The 20,575-nt window shown below is 58.5% G+C and overlaps 1 protein-coding gene across 1 annotated transcript in view; it reads right to left on the bottom strand.

Moving 5' to 3' along the window:
• LOC122394280 (RNA polymerase II elongation factor ELL-like) overlaps window positions 1–20,575 on the bottom strand; it is a 48,535-nt gene that overhangs the window by 13,487 nt on the left and 14,473 nt on the right. Inside the window, exons 3-4 of the mRNA XM_043391033.1 lie at window positions 8,398–8,489; window positions 969–1,085 (exon numbers count right to left, since the gene is read on the bottom strand). Of these exons, the coding sequence (XP_043246968.1) occupies window positions 969–1,085; window positions 8,398–8,489 (209 nt within the window). The remainder of the gene's footprint in view (window positions 1–968; window positions 1,086–8,397; window positions 8,490–20,575) is intronic.

The raw sequence follows: 20,575 nt of genomic DNA on the forward strand, positions 1-20,575 counted from the left end.
GGCACCCAATGAGGCAGCGAGCGGGGCCGTGAGCCGAGCCGACGCGCCGCAGCCCGGCGAACGGTGCCGGCGTGTTTTTGCCAGCGGCGAACGCGACGGCGCGCGACCTGCGTACGAACGAGACGAAGAGCCCGCTGGCAACTACGCAGTATGCATATTCTGTCTGCTCGCAGCGAGCAGTAATTCGGTCACCCTTCGCTCAAAGGAAGCGGCGCGATGCAGCGGGTTAAGGCTGACCGCCTTCCCAGCGAGCTAACTATTTATTCCCAGCTACTATCAGCTCTCCATGTACCACACCAAGTATAGCCATCGTCGCCCACGCGTTAGAGCCGCGGATTCCTGCGGCTGGATTCCATTCCAGCGTCGCGTCGCCACCGGCGCCGCATTTCTAGCCGGTGGGGTGGCCGACAGCCGTCTGGCCGCTCTGTTTCGCCCCGCTATCCCAGCCCGGCGCGGTGCCGGCGCCGGTTCTTGGCGAGGGTGGGCGCATCAGCTGATCGTCGCCCCCGCCCCCGCCCCCGCCCCTGCCCCGCCGGCGACGGAACGGTGTCTCCCCGAACTGGGCCGACACCACCCACAACAGATCGTTCAGCGAAGCCACCGAGACCGACCGTTGATCTATTTGCAGCCGTCTGCCGTCCCTCCCCCGCACTTTGCCGCAACGAGCCAAAATTGGTTATTTGCCCAATTTTACGAAACACGCCATACCCGATCACCGTTACAAATGGATGGCGAGCTAGCTGATGAAACACATTTCCTGATACAAAACGTTACCCTGATCGCCGAACAACCCAAATAACGCCAGCGGTTTAGTAACTGTTTGCCTAGTTACCTCATAACACTAATCTCATGCTGCCTGTATCTTCCCCAGACAAACATAAGAGCAATGAGATCAACTGCCCCTCGCGCCCACCAGTTCCGGCCGCTCGCAATGTCACAGCAGAGCGACCCGCGCCGTTTCTACGTACCAGTTCTTCATGCTGGCCTCCTCCACCTCGGCCATTCGTTGTCGGGTGGTCTCGTACACGTCATCGTTGGCCTGCACCCGAACCTTGTGCGCCATGGCGCCCAGAGATTCCAGGCGGCTGAAACAGAACAGGCTGTTAGATGGCTGCAACGCACAATGCACATCAGACATCCACAGAACGGCTAGAACACAAAGTCACAGACAGTCGCGCAGTTTAAGAACAGCGCTGCACACTATCCACGAGGCTAAAACACAGAGCAGTCAACGTTGCGTGTATGAGTCATTACTGCAAAACGCCGGTAGAACACGGCTGCACGACGGTCACGGGACGGAAAAACACCGTATGACAATGGCCAGGGAGTGTTATGATGCTACAATGGCGCGACGTAGTACGCCAGACCGCAACAGGCGCAGGACGGTCTAACACATCCGGACGCAGTAACGAGCTGACATGTAGCGCATCAATGCTCCCATGTCGCGACACAAGCCGGTTCGAATGAAACTACAAACCCAGACTGAGAGCATTCATACATATTTATCCGTAATTACCCAGAAATCGGAACAGTCGAACACAGCGAAACTTTTCATGTTTCGCATGAAGGAACTGCGTGGATCCCTGCGTTTCCTGGTCATGTGAGCGGAAACGTGAATACGCCGAAACATCCCGCCACGCCGGTAGGACGCCCCGCCACCACCTGACCTGACAGTCCTTCCGGTCCCACGGCCCTGTCAGAGTTGAGCCCAGAGTGCCTCACAGTCCCACAGCCCCGTCAGAGGTGGACCCAGAGGCCTTCAGGTCCCACAGTCCCACAAAGGTGACACAGGAGCGCCGCCCACGGGTCAGTGCCAGTGTCGTCAGCCGGTGACTGTGGGAACAGACAGTATCGGCCGCCCGGACAGCACAAATCAGTAATCACCGCGCCTCTGCAGACGTGCTCCGTCCAGCCGCCGTCGCCGACAGCCGCTGATGAAATCAGCCTCAGCAGTTTTTGTGCGCATCAACGCAAAAACGCCGGCTTCCTACAATGAACCAGCGAGCTACGCTGCCAAACTAGCAAACAAGCGGCCAAATCCATCGGCCGTGAGGGTTTACAGCAGTTGCCCGAGCCCCGGGGCTGTCCCAAGGCGTTACATTACCCCCATCTCCCATCAGCTCGCGTACATGTGAACAAACACTGGCAGGAGAGCGCTCTAAATTGGAGCTAGGTAGAAAACAAACGATAGCGCCGGCGGGGCCACCGCACAGCTGCCAATGTCCCTAGGTGTTCGCCCGATAGCGAGTAGTTTCATTGTCACCATGACTGACACGAATTACACTGCTGAACTGGCAGAGGTAAGGACGGGATCGATACAATTACCGCTACACAATCATACCGACGAACTTGCGTGCACAGATGAACGTTCATTGCCAGCCGCCAATTTAGTGAGATTACTGTTTCCCGGTTTGAGTCATCCAAAAATGATATGAATGTCAACGAGTATCTAACAATCGGCCATGAGTAATGATGAGATGTGATAAAATGTTACCTTTTTATCAGACAAAATATCAAAGCACATTTATCGCCGATGATTAATACAAATTATCTAACCACCGGTGGTAGCAGTAACCTTTCAAATATCGAAGAAAGGACAAGATACTGCGTAGTGCGTCCATGACCTGAGCCGACAACAATCAACATCTCTGTCAGCATATTCTCGTCGTCGGCTAATAGTGGTCTGACGGAGCGGAAACTTGTGGCTCCGGTCGGTCGGTACGGGCCGCCAGGTCACAGTTTCCGTCCGGAGCGGCGCGCTACAGCGTCACGGCTAGTCACGACGCGTCACGTAACGTCACGAGCGTGCCGCAATAACGGAAACAGGAGAAACACATGACACAAGCTGTCTGGCTGGTCGACAATTGAAACGGGAACAGAAACGATAAGCTTAGAAAAGAACAGATACTGGCCAGAGTGAACATCCAATGAGCTAGAACACGGCGCAAACACAGAAGGTTCTGCGTTCTTTGTCCACATTGTGTCAAGGCTGTTTCGCGCGGTTTGCTTCAGTGACTGTTGGCGTGATTCTTTTTTATCCAATGACCTACCCGTGAGGGAAAACGAGTGGATAAACAGTCAACACCCTAAGCCCAACACCGATCAGAATCCACCATCCGTCCGCCGACCTCAAGTCAGGACCCATTCCACGGCCTGCGCGAGCGCCACGGGCGACAGGGCGGCGCGGCGCTGGCGATTACCGATATCGGCCGGGCACCCGTCCATCAGAGGTGGCCGCGCCGTGCCCATTAGGCCCCGGTAGACCGCGGCGCAGCACTTCAGCCGGGCCGTGGGCGGTGAGACGGCTATCACAGGCCGACTGAGCCGATCGGGACACCGACAAACACATACCCACGGCGGCGGCGGAGCAGCCCCGGGCAGCCAACGACAGCCGGTCGTCAAGCAGCTGAATAAAAGCGGTCCCGGCGATAACCATTTGGATTTCCAATCACAGCCACCCGTTCGCCACACAGCCGTTCTGATGGCTGTCATGAATTCTGAATCGAGTAGCGGTGGCACTGCTGAGCTACCTCCGCCACCCTTGCATAAGAACGGATTGTTCCGTTGCCGACGGTGACAGATCTGTGATAGGCTTCGGCACCAGTATGGCCTGTGTGACGCATTTACCATGGCTTCCCTCTCGCTGACATCAGCCGCAGGTTCTCCGTCCCAGGACACTGCGCGCCAGCCGCCCCTCACCGTCAATCACTTGGTCCGGTGGTCGGTCTCACGGGGCGACACCGGCCTGACATGTCCTTGGTCGTTTCCGCCAGCCACCGAGCGGGGTCAGTGATCTGCCCCGCCCCGCGCCGCCCGCACTGCGGGCCATGGGGCTAGATGGGCTCCATGTCGATACCCTCAGCTACGATAACTGTCGACGGCGACGGGCGACGGAGCGGGCCGCGTCGCCCGCCCGGGTGGCATCTTACTTGATCTGGCACTAGTGAGTTCTGACTGTGTCGTGTGTCCTAATAGAGAACCCCGCTTCATTTCACGTGTGATCGATGGCCAGGCTCGTGGGGAGATGATGATAATAATTGTAATTTATGGCCGCCCAGACCGTTCTGGTCGCATGGGTTCAACGTTCATACGGCCGCGCGACATTGGCCGCTACACGACGTGGACGGAATTAAAACGGCGCCCGTGATTTGTGTCTGTGGCTGCAGCTCTGTCCCGGAGGAAGCTCAGACACCATCAGACACCGTGCCACCGAGGCGGAAGGGAAGTAAGACCGGAGTTGACATCATCCCATAGCCAGACAGGCAGCGATAGCTGAGAAATCTGGGACATTTAACAGCAGCAGCTAAATATAAACGTCGTCTATTTGCGGTCGGTTTCATCATTGTCCGGTGGGCAGAGGCTCCACATCAGGCACCGGAATTACACAGCGCCGCCGTGTCTTTTCAGCGCGATTACACCCCTTGTGGGCCGCACCCCGCGGAGACCGATTTCCCGGCCTACCACAGCGCACCCCGCCACTACCTCTCACACATTTCACCCGACACGCCGCCTGTTTTCACCCCTCTCCACCACCTGAAAACATTTTAATGACGGCTCAATCTTCCACTGCACTGGCCTTTCCGAGTCCGTTTTCCAGCCGACGGTGACCTTCACAGGACGGGCGGCGCTAAGCGCTCCGAGCCGGAGTCGCCTGCGCAATCCGCGCGGCCCTACTTCCGGCACAGCAGAGGGCCGCGCCGGCGACGCAGTTCCTGTCCGACCACGGCGGCACGGTCACAAACGGCGAGAGCACAGAGCGGGCCAGAACTGCGCATCGGGCCGCCCCGGCCGTCCCAGGCGGCGGCGGCTGACAGCGCGAGCCACTCTGAAGCAGAGCTGTTTTCGGTGAACGGGCCGGCCGACCAGTCGGATCGGCGGGCTTTTCACAACCACCTCACCATTTGGAGCGAAAGAGATATTAAATTCCGAATAGGAATGTTGTTGCTCAATAGGGAATGGATAATGGATATCTTTCCTCAAAGTTGGAGGCATTGGAATAGCTCTGATGAATGTTTCCCAGGTAAATGATCGGCGAACGGCAATACGCAGTAATTCCGTGTAGATTTCACTAGCCACTTACCAAATAACCAGGCAAATATACATGCAACAGATTGACAACCTTCGCCCCAACTCCTCAAACCTTTAAACTTGAGACCGCCTTTGTTTCAGTTGGTATTTGGAGTTGTCAATTACATTACCAATTGGTTCTTGCCGACTACCGAGCATCTGTCCTATCACATTCTGTTCTACCTGAGCTGTCACGTGAGCAGTGCTTTGCTGGCGAAAATCACGTAATAGTGCGCAGTTGTTTTCGGATTTCGATACGACGAAAAATCCGCGTATCATCCTCGCATGAAATAAGTCCTGTGATTAGTATCACACTTAAGTGACTTTGCATGTCAGGGACCAGCCATACGGCCGTGATTTGGCGAAAAGTCTATCGAAAGGTTAAAATTCATGTAGTGTCACGGCATGTTGCGCGCCATTTCATATCAGAGTCCTTTCAATATGACTAGTTTTCAGCTTTATGTACCGCAGTCAACAGCCGTGACATGCTTGGAGAACCCTGAATTTAAAGAGAGGCTGTTGTTACCACTGCTTGCCAGTTAAAACGACATCTTATTCATCGCGTTACTGATACCTACTCAACGACACTCTCACGTTCATGTCAAACGCGGCCATCACCTTCCCCAATTCCAGCTCACGCAATAAGGAAAACGTCTTCACCTCTGTCAGTCCTCATCGCCCAGCCGAGCCGAGCCGCTCGGGCCTGGGGAGCCTGGCGCGATCGGCCGGAGGGAGGGGGCGGGGAGGGGGTCGGTCAGGACCGGACAGCTCGACCTTGAGGTGCGCACGGCGGCGCGGCGCGGATTTTCCGTCGCCAGCCCGATGTCTCCGAGAATTGGGCGCCGCGGGCTGTGGCGAGGGAACGCGAGGGACGCGCACAGCCGAAACCACAGAGCCGGCCTGACCGCAGGGGATTGCGAACAGACCCGAGCCGTCCTCCACTGGCTTCTGGTGACGCACAGCCAACGAAAACGTCATGTCGTCTACCATTTTAGAAATGGGTCCGCAGCAAAAACACCATCGGACGGCATTCTGGCCGAGGCACACGGAGAAAACCGGTTTTTCGGGCCGAATTCCAAATTTGAGGCCCTGTTGGTCGGACGCCCGGCCCGGCTCTTTTCGCCCTTGCCAGGGTTCCCAGCCACATTACTGACAGTCTGAGCGGCGGCCGACACGAGCCGCCCGGGTCACGTGCAGCCCCGCAGCGTGACGTCACGGCCGCACGCGCAGCTCCGGGTGTGACGTCACAGGCGTGACGCAGGTCGTGACCGGGCGTCACGCCCACGCCCGGGGCCGATCAGAGTCGGATCACGGATCCGACGCACACGCACACGCACACGCACAGATAAGTCAGCGCAAACCGTAGCATTCTGAGCCCGGACCCATCAGACTCAGTTTTCGTTAGTATTTGTTCATGTAGCTATTTTTCTTCATTTCTTCGAATGGCTTCTCTTCATTTGATGCATTTAAACAGCACCACTTGACCCCTTTGACGGCAGGCATGTCAGGCCTCTTCATTCCCAATGAGCGGTGAAATGACAAGCCATCCATCCAACCCACCGAAAGACGCTCTGAAGCCTCTGATACACTATAAATCACACCGGTACAGTTTGACACTGAACAGTTGGCCGCTCTCTCTGCGTCGACCGACCCCCGATGCCCTTCGCCGCGTCAGGGCCACGGTCCTTGGAGAGAGGTCCGCGGATTCAGCACATGACCCTCGGACGGACCGGATCGGACCGAGTTTTTGTCTCAGGAAGCGTCAGGAGGCCCCACCGTGCGCCGCCGCGGCCGGCGGAGACGATGGTTACATCAGCCAAACGGCGCGCGAGGCGAGGCACGCACGCACGCACCGTTGGCAATCTCCTCCGCTAAGTCCCTCTCGTTGGCGTCAAACTGTTGACATTCCAAGGCGTTTCTCTCCCTCGACTTGTCCCCACTCTCTCCCGGACTCGTTTGACTATCTTTGTTTGACACGCAGTGTCCGAGCTCTCAGCTAGCAGTCTCTCTATCGATGAGCCGAGAATGCTCATCTGACTATCGGCCGGCAGGCCAAGCGGTGGTGGGCTGGATAAGCCGACGCTACTGATCAATATGAGCTAAATGTGGCGCTGGCCTCGCATAACAAACCGAGACAACAGACTCATTAAAGGGAACGACCCAGATTGATCTCCAAAAATAGAAAGAGGTCAGTATAAATAGATGATCAGAGATCAAGTCGAACTAGTTTCCAGGAAACTGGAGCAGAAGAAAAAGCCGCCAATGGTTTTGAAATCGTCATATCTGAAGATTTTGGGATAAATGGACACGGTCTGATCTGGTCACGGTCTGATGTGTGGCCCAGCACGTCTCAAAGCCGCGTAACGGAAACGGTCGCCGCACACTGGAATTCATTTGAGTCGCCACAGCCATTCAGTACGGGCCACCGCCAGCAAAGAAACCGATTTAAGAGGAATAGACGCATTCTGCGCACACTGCTCTGCTAATAATCCTTCCATAGACGGCATCTGCATGGGTGCATGGTGAGTCAGTCTGCAACGTCTCGCTTCCATGAATAAAAACAGCTTTCATGTTTATTTCAGCGAGTCACGAGGCATATCAACGTGCACCAAACCTGTTGCGGCTACGCCTATGCAGTTATGATCAGTTTAAAAACATTCAATATATCACCAGAAACCCGAGCACTGATTGTGGACTAGCATCGTCATTCATTCTTAGCCAAGGCCATCAAATTCTTCCGAGGTCACCTCTATACATCCGACATCCGTTGAGGCCCGACAGGCACACAGGAACCAGACACCCGTCAGATCTCAGGGACCCTTCCTTCCTGTCGGCCGGTCCGCAATCACCAGACCTTCACGCCATTCACCTATCCAGTCCCCAGTAACGAAATCTACCGGCCAGTGAAACACTGTCCGGTTCGACTGGCCAGCGCTTTCCCCACGCGCGCTGACCGCAACCGCCGCGGCCGCCGGGCCGGCGCGAGCGCGGCACGACCCCGCTGCGTGACAGGCGCGCGCGCAAACTGACCCGCGCCACCGCCAGTTTTTGGCGCGCCGCGCGGCACCCCCCGTGTCGCGGGCCACCCCGTCATGGCCCGGCGCGTTCGTGCGCCCGGGACCGGACATACCTCGGCATTAGTGACAAAACTGGCAGCGCGACAGCAGCGGCGGCGGATGGGGGGGGGGACGGGGAGGGACGATCGCGGTACCGGATGTGGCGCCAGAACCTCCTGTCGCGTTAGACCTCTAGCCTTGGCCCTGGCTCGACCGATGTCGTCTGAAGTGGTCGGGGCTCCCCATGGCCGCGGAGAGCAGCGTAGAGACTCACCTGCCATTCTGCTGGAGACACTCGAAGCTGCCCTGGTCTGGGTTGGCCGATATGCTGAATTTGAACTGCGCGCCGCCGTCGAAGGCGATTTTCTGCAACAAGCAACGGGAAACGGTCAGAGAACAGAGCACAGTCAGCGAGTCTTGCAATGCAACAACCGTATACATCACCGCAGACAATGTACAGAACGCTGTCAGCAATACAGACAGGACAGCCGACAACACAACGGACCCAGCCCAGCCGAAGCAGGAAATGCCGGTCGGTGCCAGACAGCGCTCACGCGGCGCAGACGAATATGGCGCACGTCACGTCACGGCCGCAAACGGGCGAAGACCGTGACGGCTTACGTCGCACAACAAACACTGAAGGGGCGCGATGACATCAACACCAGACATGCCTCAAGGGATGAGTGTACGAACGGCGACTGTAACCACTCAACTACGCAAACTTGACTGCCAACAATCCGACAAAGACGGCGGCTAAAGACGCGGGGATTGGGGAAGATGGATCTGATCCAAGAACTTTAATGCAATCAGCCCGTCTATTGTTCCAGGCAAATGACTTGTTCCAGTTAAATCTCTTAGACGCTGCTCCAACGGTCGAAGAGAAGGAACCATAACTGAAAAATCTCACGCTGAACAGAACAAAGAATCGTTCTGAGGGACTAACGTTCGGAGAGAGCCTATCGCGAACGCCACGAGGACACTGCTATGCGGGGACACGTCGGTCTCAACATGTCCTTCGTGCTGATGCTACAGCCTACAACTGGGGTCCTGGTCCGACAAACTCAGCACTGGACGGAAAAGGGCCATCGCCGTCATAAAACCGCAATATGTCCTTGCACTTTGCAATGAAAACAAACTGTCGGCTAGCAGTGCATGCATGCAGCGGCCGACGCTGCGGTCGTGATCGTTGTGTTAGATTCGCCACGGTGCATCTGCATTGCAGCAGCCGTTCCCGACAGGCCCGGTCGGTTGCTGGTGACAGCTTGAGAAAGGCGTACCGATGGGTTTGGAGCATATCAAAGCGCGATATGCAAGTTTCGCTCGCATATTTTATTTATTTTATGTTCTATTTTGTAGCTGGTCTCTCCACCAGGTTGTCCGAGCGTCCCGCAAATATCTATCTTTTCCGTCCGCCTCGTCTATCTTGCGTTCTGTGTGACAAATATATCCCATTTATCTACCTATCGAGCCAGGAATACCGCCGCATCACCCGACTGACGGAGGCAGTACAAGCAGCTGAGGGCTTCCCTGGCGGCTTCCCCGACAGACAACGACCGGACACAATGTCCTGTTACGTCACAGTATAGCGTGACGTCACTGGCACCGTGTGACACCGCTCTCACAGCCCACATTGTCCGATAAAGCTGCACAATCTGATTTCCGCCGGCCGCGGACACAGCCGCTTCACGCAGGAGTTTTCCGTTGTCTACTGTCCGCCGGACATGGACACAAACCGCTTCATGCAGACGATGTCTGGTGTCCACTGTCTACTGTCCGCGTCTAATGTCTTCTTTGGACAGTGAACGCGTAGAGTCTCTTCACGCTTACACAGGTCCTAGCTTTGTCAAACGTCGGTCGTTTGGTGTGGCCGGTCTGTCCCAGCCAGTGACGGGCGCTTTCTTCGTGCCACGGTTCAGGTGTGGCTGTTATCACATGTGGCCGTGGTGTCGGGCACGGCGGACTAGCTCGCAGGCGCCCAGGTGAAAAAGGCCAGACAGGTGTTTCGACACAGCAGAGTTACGCCAGCAGAAGCGGGGTCGTGCCGTTGCTATATCGGCTATCATTAGTCGACTCATGTCTCGGGCGTGGAAGGCAATCTGCTGCACACGCTGTTCTGATCAAGAACAGAGCATTTAGTCCCAATTTGGACTGGACGTAATAGCGACGAATGTAGACGTACTCGACGCGCCGTCTCATCGCGAAGGTTAAGCGCATAGAATTAACGGTAACAGAACCGACGTAAAATGAACACGGCTGCAACCGGTTTGGACACCAGATTTCACAATACTCTGATGCAAAATTAAATAGCCACATCCGCGGCGATTGGCCATCAATCAAACGGATGCCATTTCAATCCGCGCCGGAGTCGGCAGTTCCGGCAATGTTGTGTAACCGCCGAGCGGTGCCGGCGGGTCGTGGGACTGGTCTCTGGTAATGTTCCCAGCCCGGCCGTATGGAAAAATGTCCCCATGCAAAGACAAAGAGATAACTGTTAATGTTCAGCCCTGAGACCACTCAGCAGGTTTGATACTGGAGTCTACCTAAGACGCTGACTCGAGATCCCAATGCTAATGACCAGAGACCGGCAGTGGAAAAAAGGCTGCACTGAAAACTCTGGCGCGACCCCGGCAGTTTCCGGTAGTTCCAACATCAGACAGACCCACGGTCATGGTCCCCCAAATGAAGGTCATATGACTAGACTTTAATTACGGGGAGTCCCCGGGTACCACCGGCTCTCCCAAACCGTCCCCTGCGGCTGGCCCGCCCAGTCCCGGTCCCGGATCCTACTTCGGCGCCGGGCCAGTCACACCCCCAGCTGAGCAGTGTGATCCCTGCCCGGCCCGGACCGTCGCTCCCGCCGCCGTGCAGGCCTGCCCCGTGCAAGTTATGATCCCTCCCCAGCGCGGGGCGGCGCCGTAACGCCCAGGCAGCCCTCCCCCGTCCGCTGCCGACTGGAGGGAGAGCATGGGTTCGCAGCTAAGCACATGCTAATGAGTCTGTAGCCAGGATAGCGGTGCCGAAGGGTGATCAAGATGGACCAGTCCGCCGGCGACTCGAGTCACTGCTGAATCGAATATCAACTAACTGGGAAGTGGGCGAGAAACGCCGTCCTCCATAGTTCGTAACAACCTGCGCAGTGCACTTCCAGATACCGCCCTTAGGCTCCTGGTAATGACTGCCAGCTTGCACGCACAATGCGCAGCGCTGTTCCGCCCGGTGACCCAGAGTGCGCACTGGCCTCCGCGGTCGAGCGCGAGGGTTCGCCAACCTCCGGCCGGTCGGCGGGACGCAAACACTCGCCATTATGCAACAGGTCGAGGTCCTCAGCACACTGCTGCGAGTCTCCGGCGCCTGCAGACCGCCCGAATACAGCGCTACACACCGCAGAGCAGCGGTGACTACCGCCATACGTCATCGCCACCCCGGGGTCCCTCCTCGGCCGGCTCGACGGCAGTTTGCACACAAAAACACTCGGTGTGCCGGCTAATGGTGCTCTTGAACGGCGCATTTTCTCGTGCCCGACACGGCCACTGCCCTTGACGTGCCTGGCGCGGAACAGTGAAGGCAGCCGACAGACAAAGCCGGCCACGGTACGGGCTCACGGCTGAATCGATTACGTCATCACGGGCGCATTCCATGCACTTGGTGTAAACACAATGCTGATGTTAGCCAACGTTATAAGCCGCGATATGTGTGACATACCACTCCACCTAACCCCGTGAAACACTACTATCAAAACGCATTCCTACTAGAGTGAAAGGATCACTTGCAAATGCGACAGCGTTCAGAAAAAGATGGTCTGTTATTGATCTGTCATGAAGGCACGTCAAGCTTCCGGGCACACGTTTGCACGACTCCGTACCCGGAAATGCAGAGCGGCATTGCCGTCATACCGCCGCTTATGGTCAGACAGGGCGAATCGATCCACCGGTATCAGAGATATCAGTCGCCGCAGCGCGCGGTTCGACCGCACCGGCCAACTCCACAGCTGGGGTGCAATGTGAAATCAGGGGACCGTCCGTGCCGCGAGCGACTCCGCGCACGAGCGCTCAAACCCCGTTCGCTCCCCCATCTCTCCCGTGGAAACAAACTTCAGGCGTCCAGTGGCGGCAAACTTCCAGAAGTCTGGAAAACTTGTGAAAGGAGCGCCAGAGAGAAACGTATTCCCTAGTTTTGAGTGTTTTAAAGCCAGCACCGGATGAGCTAGTTGTTTTAAATATAAAACTGTAATCTTATTTCACACCTCCGCTACACGTCTGAAAAGAGCTTCCCGAATCCCTTCCACATTTCGCGGGGTATCTGGCGGCGAACCCGGTCCTGAAATAGGTCACGTCGCACGCCGTTCGCTCTCACATTGCTGCTGGCAACGCTGCCTGAATGTAAACAAGAGACCCGGCCACGCTGGCCCTATCAGACTTGCTAATTGAGCGTGGCCACTCTTTTCGGCGCCGCCTGCGCCCCTGACGTGCCGCCGACCGCTACACCGAGGGCGCGTTTTGCAGCGCACCCACGTGACCGCCTTCCTGCGCATGCCACCGCCGGCGATCTCACAATTCATCATGGATTAGCCGTCCCTGAGAGACGCCTGAACAAAGGAGCAGCCACATTATAAACGTCCGCGGCGTCATATCATCAGATGACATTGAGAGTTGAGACAGGAGACTACCAAATTTAAGCAGCAATGCCGCTGAATTGATCCGAGTCGATGTCCCAATGGGTAAATGGTCGTGCCACGCCCTAGTCCAGCTGTCTTAGATAATAACAAAACACCATATTGAAGCTGCATACCTAATTCTGTTTGATATCGAAGCAAGTGTTTACGTTTTCAAAACCGACATCGTTTCATCAGTGTTTATTCAAAGTTCGGACGCCCAGCAATAATCAGACGTTAGTCATGACCCTGTTTCGATCCTTATATCATGTCTGGTTGTAAACAAGAGCCCTCCAAAACGTCATTCACTAACGCTATTCCCACTGGCACCGCTGTGGTCATTAGACATCAGCTGAGCCCATAACTCCGCCTACGCTTAGTCAGACCGCTAGTGCGCCGATCGCGCTGGGTGGTCCTCGACAAGAGGTAGCGGTGGCATCCCCGCCCTCCGCGCGCGGCGCCGTCTCAGTTCTGTGGTCAGGGTGCCGCCACTGAGGGTGCCGGGGTGGACCCGACCCGACAGCGCCCGCTCCACGACCCAGCCACGTTCAGCGGCGCCCGCATGAGCCGTCAGGTGTGGCGCCAGGTATAATCCCCTGCCAGTTTATTGAGGATAATTTGTTTAGCACATGAGCACAACCCGACGGTTGACTGCTTTCTCATTCAACGACCAAATACGGCGGACGGAAATGTCGCGTTGATCAGCCTAGCAAAGCGAAGCCGTGGCGGACATGGCTGAATGCTCCAGGACATCGGCGGGCTCGGGCAGCGTTCAGGGGCCGTTCGAGCTCGACGGCAGTGACGGGCGCGGCCCGGGGCGAGGTCAGAGAGCGGCTCGGCCCGACCCGGTCGGCCGGTCGGCCGGTCGGCGGTCGGCGGTCGGCCAGCCTTGCCTCGGAGCAGCCCCTGATCAAGCCAGCCGATACCGCCGCCGCCGCAGGTCGGTGGGAGCCGACACGGTTCGGCGAGCAGGGCAGACAGCATGCGATACAGACAGGGAAGACAGCAGGTGATACAGACAGGGGAGACAGCAGGCGATACAAACAGGGGGCGATACAGACAGCGCAGCGGGCGATACTGACAGGGGAGACAGCAGGCGATACAGACAGGGGGCGACACAAACAGCGGGTGATACAAACAGCGGGCGATACAGATACATAGGAGAGACAGCGGGCGATTAAGACAGAGCAAAGGGTGTTACAGACTGTTGCAGACAGAGAAAACAATGGCGCGGAATGGCTTCACAAATGACAGCGCAAATATTCCAGTTCTCATAGCCATTATATGTGACGTTTCTGACTTTCCCGAAGATAAACTTTCTGCCTAGCATACAACTTAAAAGAAACACATTTATGAATTAAGCTAATTTCAACACTCTTCCCCTGTCGTATGGATCTAAGCCGATAATAGGACCTCAATCTCACATTAGCTGCGATCGCAGAACCTAATACATAAAAAAACAATCTCCCCGATCGACAGCGACCAATCAGCACATACCGGTCGAAGGGCACGGGCAAGTGTAATTACGGCTAACCACCGCCAAAACATCAGCGGTGATTAATGGCGGCGGCGGGCAAATGAAGCGGCGGTGACGGAGCGGCCGAGGCGCCTTGATTACCGTGTCTCGGTCACCGGACGAGCGCCGCCCGGCGGCCGCCGTTAGCACCTGCCCATCACCGGACCCCACCGAGGAGCGAGGGACGAGATGGGACGACAGATAACCGACCCCGGGGATAACCGGCCGCACCGTTCACAAACACCTTACAGCTCCGCTAAGTGCTTCTCTGGAGGGGGTTGGAATAAGGTGAAAAATTCAACTCCTAATTTGATGATCATGTAATGGCCATTAGTGATCTCACGACGAACAAGTGACAAAACCGCGTCAACTTCGCCCAGTTCCGGTCACAGGTGACCGACTGCCGGCGCGGAATTCGGCTGGGAGCGACGCCACAGGCATCTGATTAACCCCGGAGGCCGGGCCGGGTCACAGCTGAGCTGGCTGCCGTCCAACCAGGCAAACCTGCCGGCGCCGGGCCGCGTGGCAGAGTCCGCCCGCACGGCGCCGTCCATAAGTGTCCGCGGACACCGACACGGACACGGCGCGGACACGGCGCGGACACGGCGCCACATCCGGCTCCTCCAGGCCACTATCGGCGCTCATCGGACGGGCGAGCGGCGCTCAGGTGCGCCGGCCATCGGCCTGTTTTCGTGCCACAACAGGTGAAAAGTGGCAGCTGAAAGCGGCGCCGAACCGAACCGAGGCGACGCGTAGAGGCAGGTGGTGGCTCCTCGCGCGCGCAAACACCATACAACCGCGAGCGGGTAAATGCCGACAGGAATGAGCCCGCTCTGTGTCTTTTGTTCCCCGCTGAGATGGCTGAGACCAAAAGGAAAGGGTGTAGGTTCGGAGGCTGGAGGTGAGGGTGAGGGAGACTGAGAGCAGAGCTGAGCTGTGTGAATGGCGACCCCGCCGTCGGCCGTCAGTCCGAGGTCCGCCCGGCGCCACCGCGGCACCGGCTGACCCCGACCCGGCTCAGAGACGGAAGCAGAGCGCCGCTTAGTCGGCCCTGGCCCCGACCGCGCTGCTCTGTTATCCCGCTCCGCCCTCCGGCGATTCGTTCCCAGAGCGCGGCCTGACCTCGGCCGTCAGACCAGGCACCTGTCGGTCGGACAGTCGGACAACCAGGCAATCAGACAACCGGATAACCAACAGAGCTGACAGGGGACCTCGGCTGACCGGTCGGGTGCCAGGGCGACTTTCACTTCTGATCGGCCATGCGACAGTCGAGTTCCTGGGGCAGTGGAGATCGACCGCCGCCTCTCGGCGCCCGCCGTGGTGCCATGGCAACTGAACGGTCAGCTCACGCGCACGGGAGAGCCGAGGTCGCCCGGCGAGAGGCCCACCTCGCCCGCCGGAGGCTCGCCGGCGAGACTCACCCAAACGGAGCCTGATCAAACTGGATCGTCCCGAATCGAGACGAATCGAGGTGAATCCGACCTCTCGCGCATAGCTTAGCACGCCCTATCAAGATGGTCGAGACAAGCTGAATGAGCGATCGATCGACAGGACTCCAACAGTCCAACAGGTCTGGTGTCGCTGTCGAATGCCACCGCGCCGGGTCGAACCGGGTCGCGGCGCCGACCGGGCGACCGAGTGCGCGCCCGCACGGCGGACCACCGTCCTCCAGAGGTCAACGTACCGGCCGGCAGCGCGCACTGATGGCCCGATAGAGGCCCGGCGCCGCCTCACCGGACCGGACCCGACCGCGCCCGGAGCCAGGGCGACGGAGCTGGAGCTGGAGCTGCTGGAGCTGGGGCTGGGGCTGGAACTGGAGCTGGAGCTGGATAGAACTGACATTAGAGCTAGATAGACACTACACAGAGCTGCGTGTGGGGGTTCAATCTGGGGTCTGGCTTGAGCGGAGACTATTTGCTGGTCGGAGACAGGCGGTAGCTGAGCTAGCGTTCCTCGAATGCTTGGTTAGTCAGTCGCTATTCGTTTTTACCGAAATAGCCTTCGAAGTAGTTCAACTCTCCGTAAAGTTCATCAAAAGAATGCCTCTGCTGCTCTCTGTGACGCAACCGCGCCGGCGAACAAAAGATCACCGGGCGAGCTCGCAGCTCGGGCCTTATCTCGGGCCGAGTCAGCACGGACAGCTCCGGTGGCTGGTGGTATTCCATCTCCTGCGGCCGAGCGGGGCGCGTCTGGCCATTGACCCGCGCCCGTCGGTCCGACTGCGGCGGCCGCCGAGCGCCCGGTAATCAGCCTCGCGACCACCGCTCCGCCACCACCGCCGCCCACGGAACGCCATTCATTCGGTGTCCAATGACATCGGACGGCACGTATCCCGCCGAGCGACCCAACAGGAGCGGAACAACGCAGGTCGATTGAGACGCACACGCGAGAATCCCGGTGTCATTTTTCACCCCTTCTCCGATGCGGACGGGTGATTATTATCATGCATCGGTCGAAGAACGGTGAAGAATGTTTGACAATCAATAGTGGACTGACAGCGTAGTGTATGACCCGTCTTCAATCATGTGACGCGGCAGCCTGTGAGCAGCCGTCCCCGGCGGTCGTATATACCCCATTCCTCGGTAATCCGTTCCTCGATGCTATGAATCGCCGCGAGATGCTATGAATTACACCAACAGGTGTCTGAGGGACGACCCCCGCCGAATCGCGCTGCCATCAACACTCTGGCGTGGCAGCGTTCCAACCATCACAGCCCGAGCGGTGACTGCTCTGTCCGTGCCAGTGGGTGAGCCGGTCTTGCCAGGTCACGCCCCCACCGAGAATTGTGCGCAGAACGGGCCAGCCGCGCGGCGCGGCGCGGCGCTGTAGGTCGGCTGCCACTCTGACGCAACCTTCACCTCTGTCCAGGCAGGCCGGTCGGGCAACGGTACACACAGAGACACCGGAGGCGGGGGCCGGTCGGCCCGGCCCGGCCCCGCGCGGCGGGCGGCCGACCCTTGAAGGAATGCGGTGGCGCGGCGACTCGAGGTCTCACGTCAAGGCAACAGGGCGGAGGGAGGGAGAGAGATTAGTCTTTATGGAAGGGGTAGTTCAGAAGATGCAAGATGTTTATTTTAACAGATACGGGCTTCGGTTGACTACAGAAAACACCTAGTCATCACAACCAATCAGCTTTTGGGAGGCGGAGTAAGACAGGCACACTAGGCGGGATCAGCACACTACATAGGTCAGCACCGATATAGCACACTAGCGCCAGTGCGGTCACACCAACACACAAATACGGGCGTCACGTTGGAAGTCCATCGAACCGAACGGCGGCAGCGCCCGCCCGAAGCGGAAGTCATGCATGCGCCCCGCTGGCAAAATAACAGTGTTGCTTCATACCGGAGAAAAATAACAGATCATGCTGCGGTTGGTGCACTGATATTGATGTTTGTAGAGTTGACGAGATCCAGCTGGCTCCTGGAATGTTTCAATGTGATTGCGGCACACTGCACACTGCTTACAATGTCGCCATGGCCAAGCCAGGCGGAGGTCGAGGTTCAAGACCGGGCCGTGTCACTTTAACAAGCATCACGCAAGAAACGCATTATCCGCATGACTTCAGTAATTTAACAACTGGTAACAAGCTTGTTTTAATAGTCATTCCACGAATGAATGACACGGGTGCCTCAGTGGGGTGAGCAAGTCTTTCGGGGAACGCATCAGCATGTCACTCCGCTGAGCCCTGCGCACATTTGTATTCCACTCAGGAGCTATTTGCGGACAGTTTCGCAGAATCTCATTTCCAGTCGCCATCGGGTTATTCAAGCCGCCATATTCGTGCGAGGGCGGTCATTACGCCGGCCGCCCTGGACATAGCTCAACGTCCACACGCGTTTGATTATCACATTCTGAAATGAAAAACTCAACTCGCCCCAACCGCCGCGCGGTGTCACGGAAACCTCCATCAACCGCCGCACCTTTTCATTTGGATTCGCTCCGCGCATTACATGTGTCGCCAGTCATGCTGCCGGCGCCGTTTGGCGTTTATAATGACTATCCAGCGAGAGAGCTCGCTACCGTCCCCATCACAGTGGCCAGGACCGCCACCTGCCCGGCCCGTGTCCCGCCATTGTTGACCCGCTGGCCGCGGCGGCCCGACGCTGGCGACGGCCGGCCTCCAGTCACGGCGGACAGTGTCCCAGGTCCACCAGGCACCAGCCGCAAGAACCTCGGGCCCAACAGGTTGGCGTCACCGTTACGGCCGCCGCAGCCGGCGCCGGAGTCGGCGGCCAGACGTTCTCTCTGCCCAAAAATGGTATCCATCTGGTGTCGAAACCTGGCTCAGTCAGCTGCGCGTCCGTCGGCCGGCAGACACAGCAGCGGCCGCGGTAGCTGCGGCGGCGGCCGGCGCTCCTTTCCAGGTCAGCGCTCGGTCCGTCTGCTGGCTGTCAGTGACCCAGTTGACACTGCGGCGGAACCGGTGCGCCGCGCGCCGATCAGCCGCGGCGCCGTGCCGGCCGGCCGAGCGCGCCGAGCACCATCTCACGCCGAGCGGCCACGAGCGGAGAACTGTGGTCTCTCGGGAGCGAGAACAGACAACACAGACGATGGGCGGCGGCAGACGAGCGCACCGCACCGAGACACGGTTGGAGCAACAGATCGGGCTGGTTGACACCCGAAAACAATCAAACTTCTTCGCCGGGGCGACGTAAAAGGCTAGGAGAGCCAGAAGTCCTCTACCCAGGGCGTCAAAAGGTCGCCGATCTGTCGATCACGACCCGCGTCCGTATCGGCGGCGCCGCTGCGCGTGTCGCCGCTGGTCGCTGACGTCAGCCCGCCCCGCGCTGAGCCTCAGCGCGGCGCGGCCGCCAGGCCAGCCATGACCCGGTTCTGTCGACACCGGCGGCGGTCGCGCGCCGCGCCGGGCGGAGCCCGGTCACCGCAGCGACACAGACAAGGGTTCGATCGATCCTGTACTGGGACACACGCGGGCACCAGTCATGGCTGTCAACATACCGCGCAGGTGTCATTCATAACACGCCCATCCAGCGGTGCTATTTTTAAGTTTGAACCGTGATCGCTCTCTGCCAGGCAGGACTGCATGCAATGCAATCGTACCAGTGCACTGTAATTCAACCCACACAGCCCCGCCATTTGCCCACTTGAGTACAAACAGTGCAGACGGCCCTTGCACCTTGCTTGCTCGGTCGTCGAGGGAGCGCCGAGGAATGGCCATTGTAGACAGCCCTGACGTAAAGACCGTTGTCCAGAGGTGGCTGGGGACAAGCCGACCGGTCACCCGGCTGACCGGTGCTCATTTCGCATCTCGCATCATTTTCATCGCGTCTGGACGGGTTCCGTTTCCGGCAGGCTTCCATGGTCAGCTTTCGCGCGCGCGTCGGCGGCCTTTTCACGTCACCGCCGCTTCTTGCCCAACACCGTCTCCGGCCCGCCGCCGCCGCCGCTGCTGCATGGGTTGCGAAAGGCGCATTCTTCCGCGTTGTCAGGTCGGGGTAAGATGCGGGTGGCGGCGGCGGCGGCGGCGGAGGCGGTATCGCTGTGGCGGGTGACCCTGGACCAGGCGGCAGCCAAGGGTAACCACTACCCTGCCGGGGCCGGCCGGCCGGCCGGCGCACGGCGCACGGAGCCCTCCGACAAAGGCAGTTCGCCGCCGCCAGCGCGCCGTGCAATCACCCACCGGAGAAGGGGAGAGCGGCGGCCAGTGGAACCGGCCCAAAATAGTGTCGCTGGCGCCGCTCACACCGCAAGCTCAGGGCCAACGACAACAACGGCCGGCGGGACGGGCCGCTGGGACGGAGAATACATCTGAGATCGGATGCCGGCCGTGACAGAGACAAGTGCTTGGTGGAGAATGCGCTGCCGGTGCCGGCGGCACAGGTCGGCCATGAGACACGGCCGCCGGGGAGCTGGTAACGGCGAGCGGTGGCGGCTGGCGAGTCACCGCGCCCACCCAGGTCATGCACACCGCTGTGACCATGCACAACACTACACAGCAGCACACACAGCAGCGGAGCAGACAGGCGGCTTCCTAATTAAAACCCAATACCGTAAACACATATTCCGAGGAGAGATCATACCACTGATGACGTCACGAAGCGGTCAGCTGACGTCAGTGGAGCGTCAGCTGACGTCGGTGGAGCGTCAGCTGACGGCTGCTGCGCTCCGTGCCTGCCGTTCCGCCCGCCAACCGTGGCGAGCACGGCCCCGAGGTGTGGGGCGGACCGGACCATCCCGCGCCGCAGCCGAGCGAGACGCAGCGCTGGACCGGACGACTTTTTGCGGAAACACCGCGCCCCAACACGGCCGATATGAATAGAA

This window comes from Amphibalanus amphitrite, unplaced genomic scaffold (genome assembly GCF_019059575.1).
Source record: "Amphibalanus amphitrite isolate SeventyFive unplaced genomic scaffold, NRLGWU_Aamphi_draft 000583F_arrow, whole genome shotgun sequence".
NCBI lineage: Eukaryota > Metazoa > Arthropoda > Thecostraca > Balanomorpha > Balanidae > Amphibalanus > Amphibalanus amphitrite.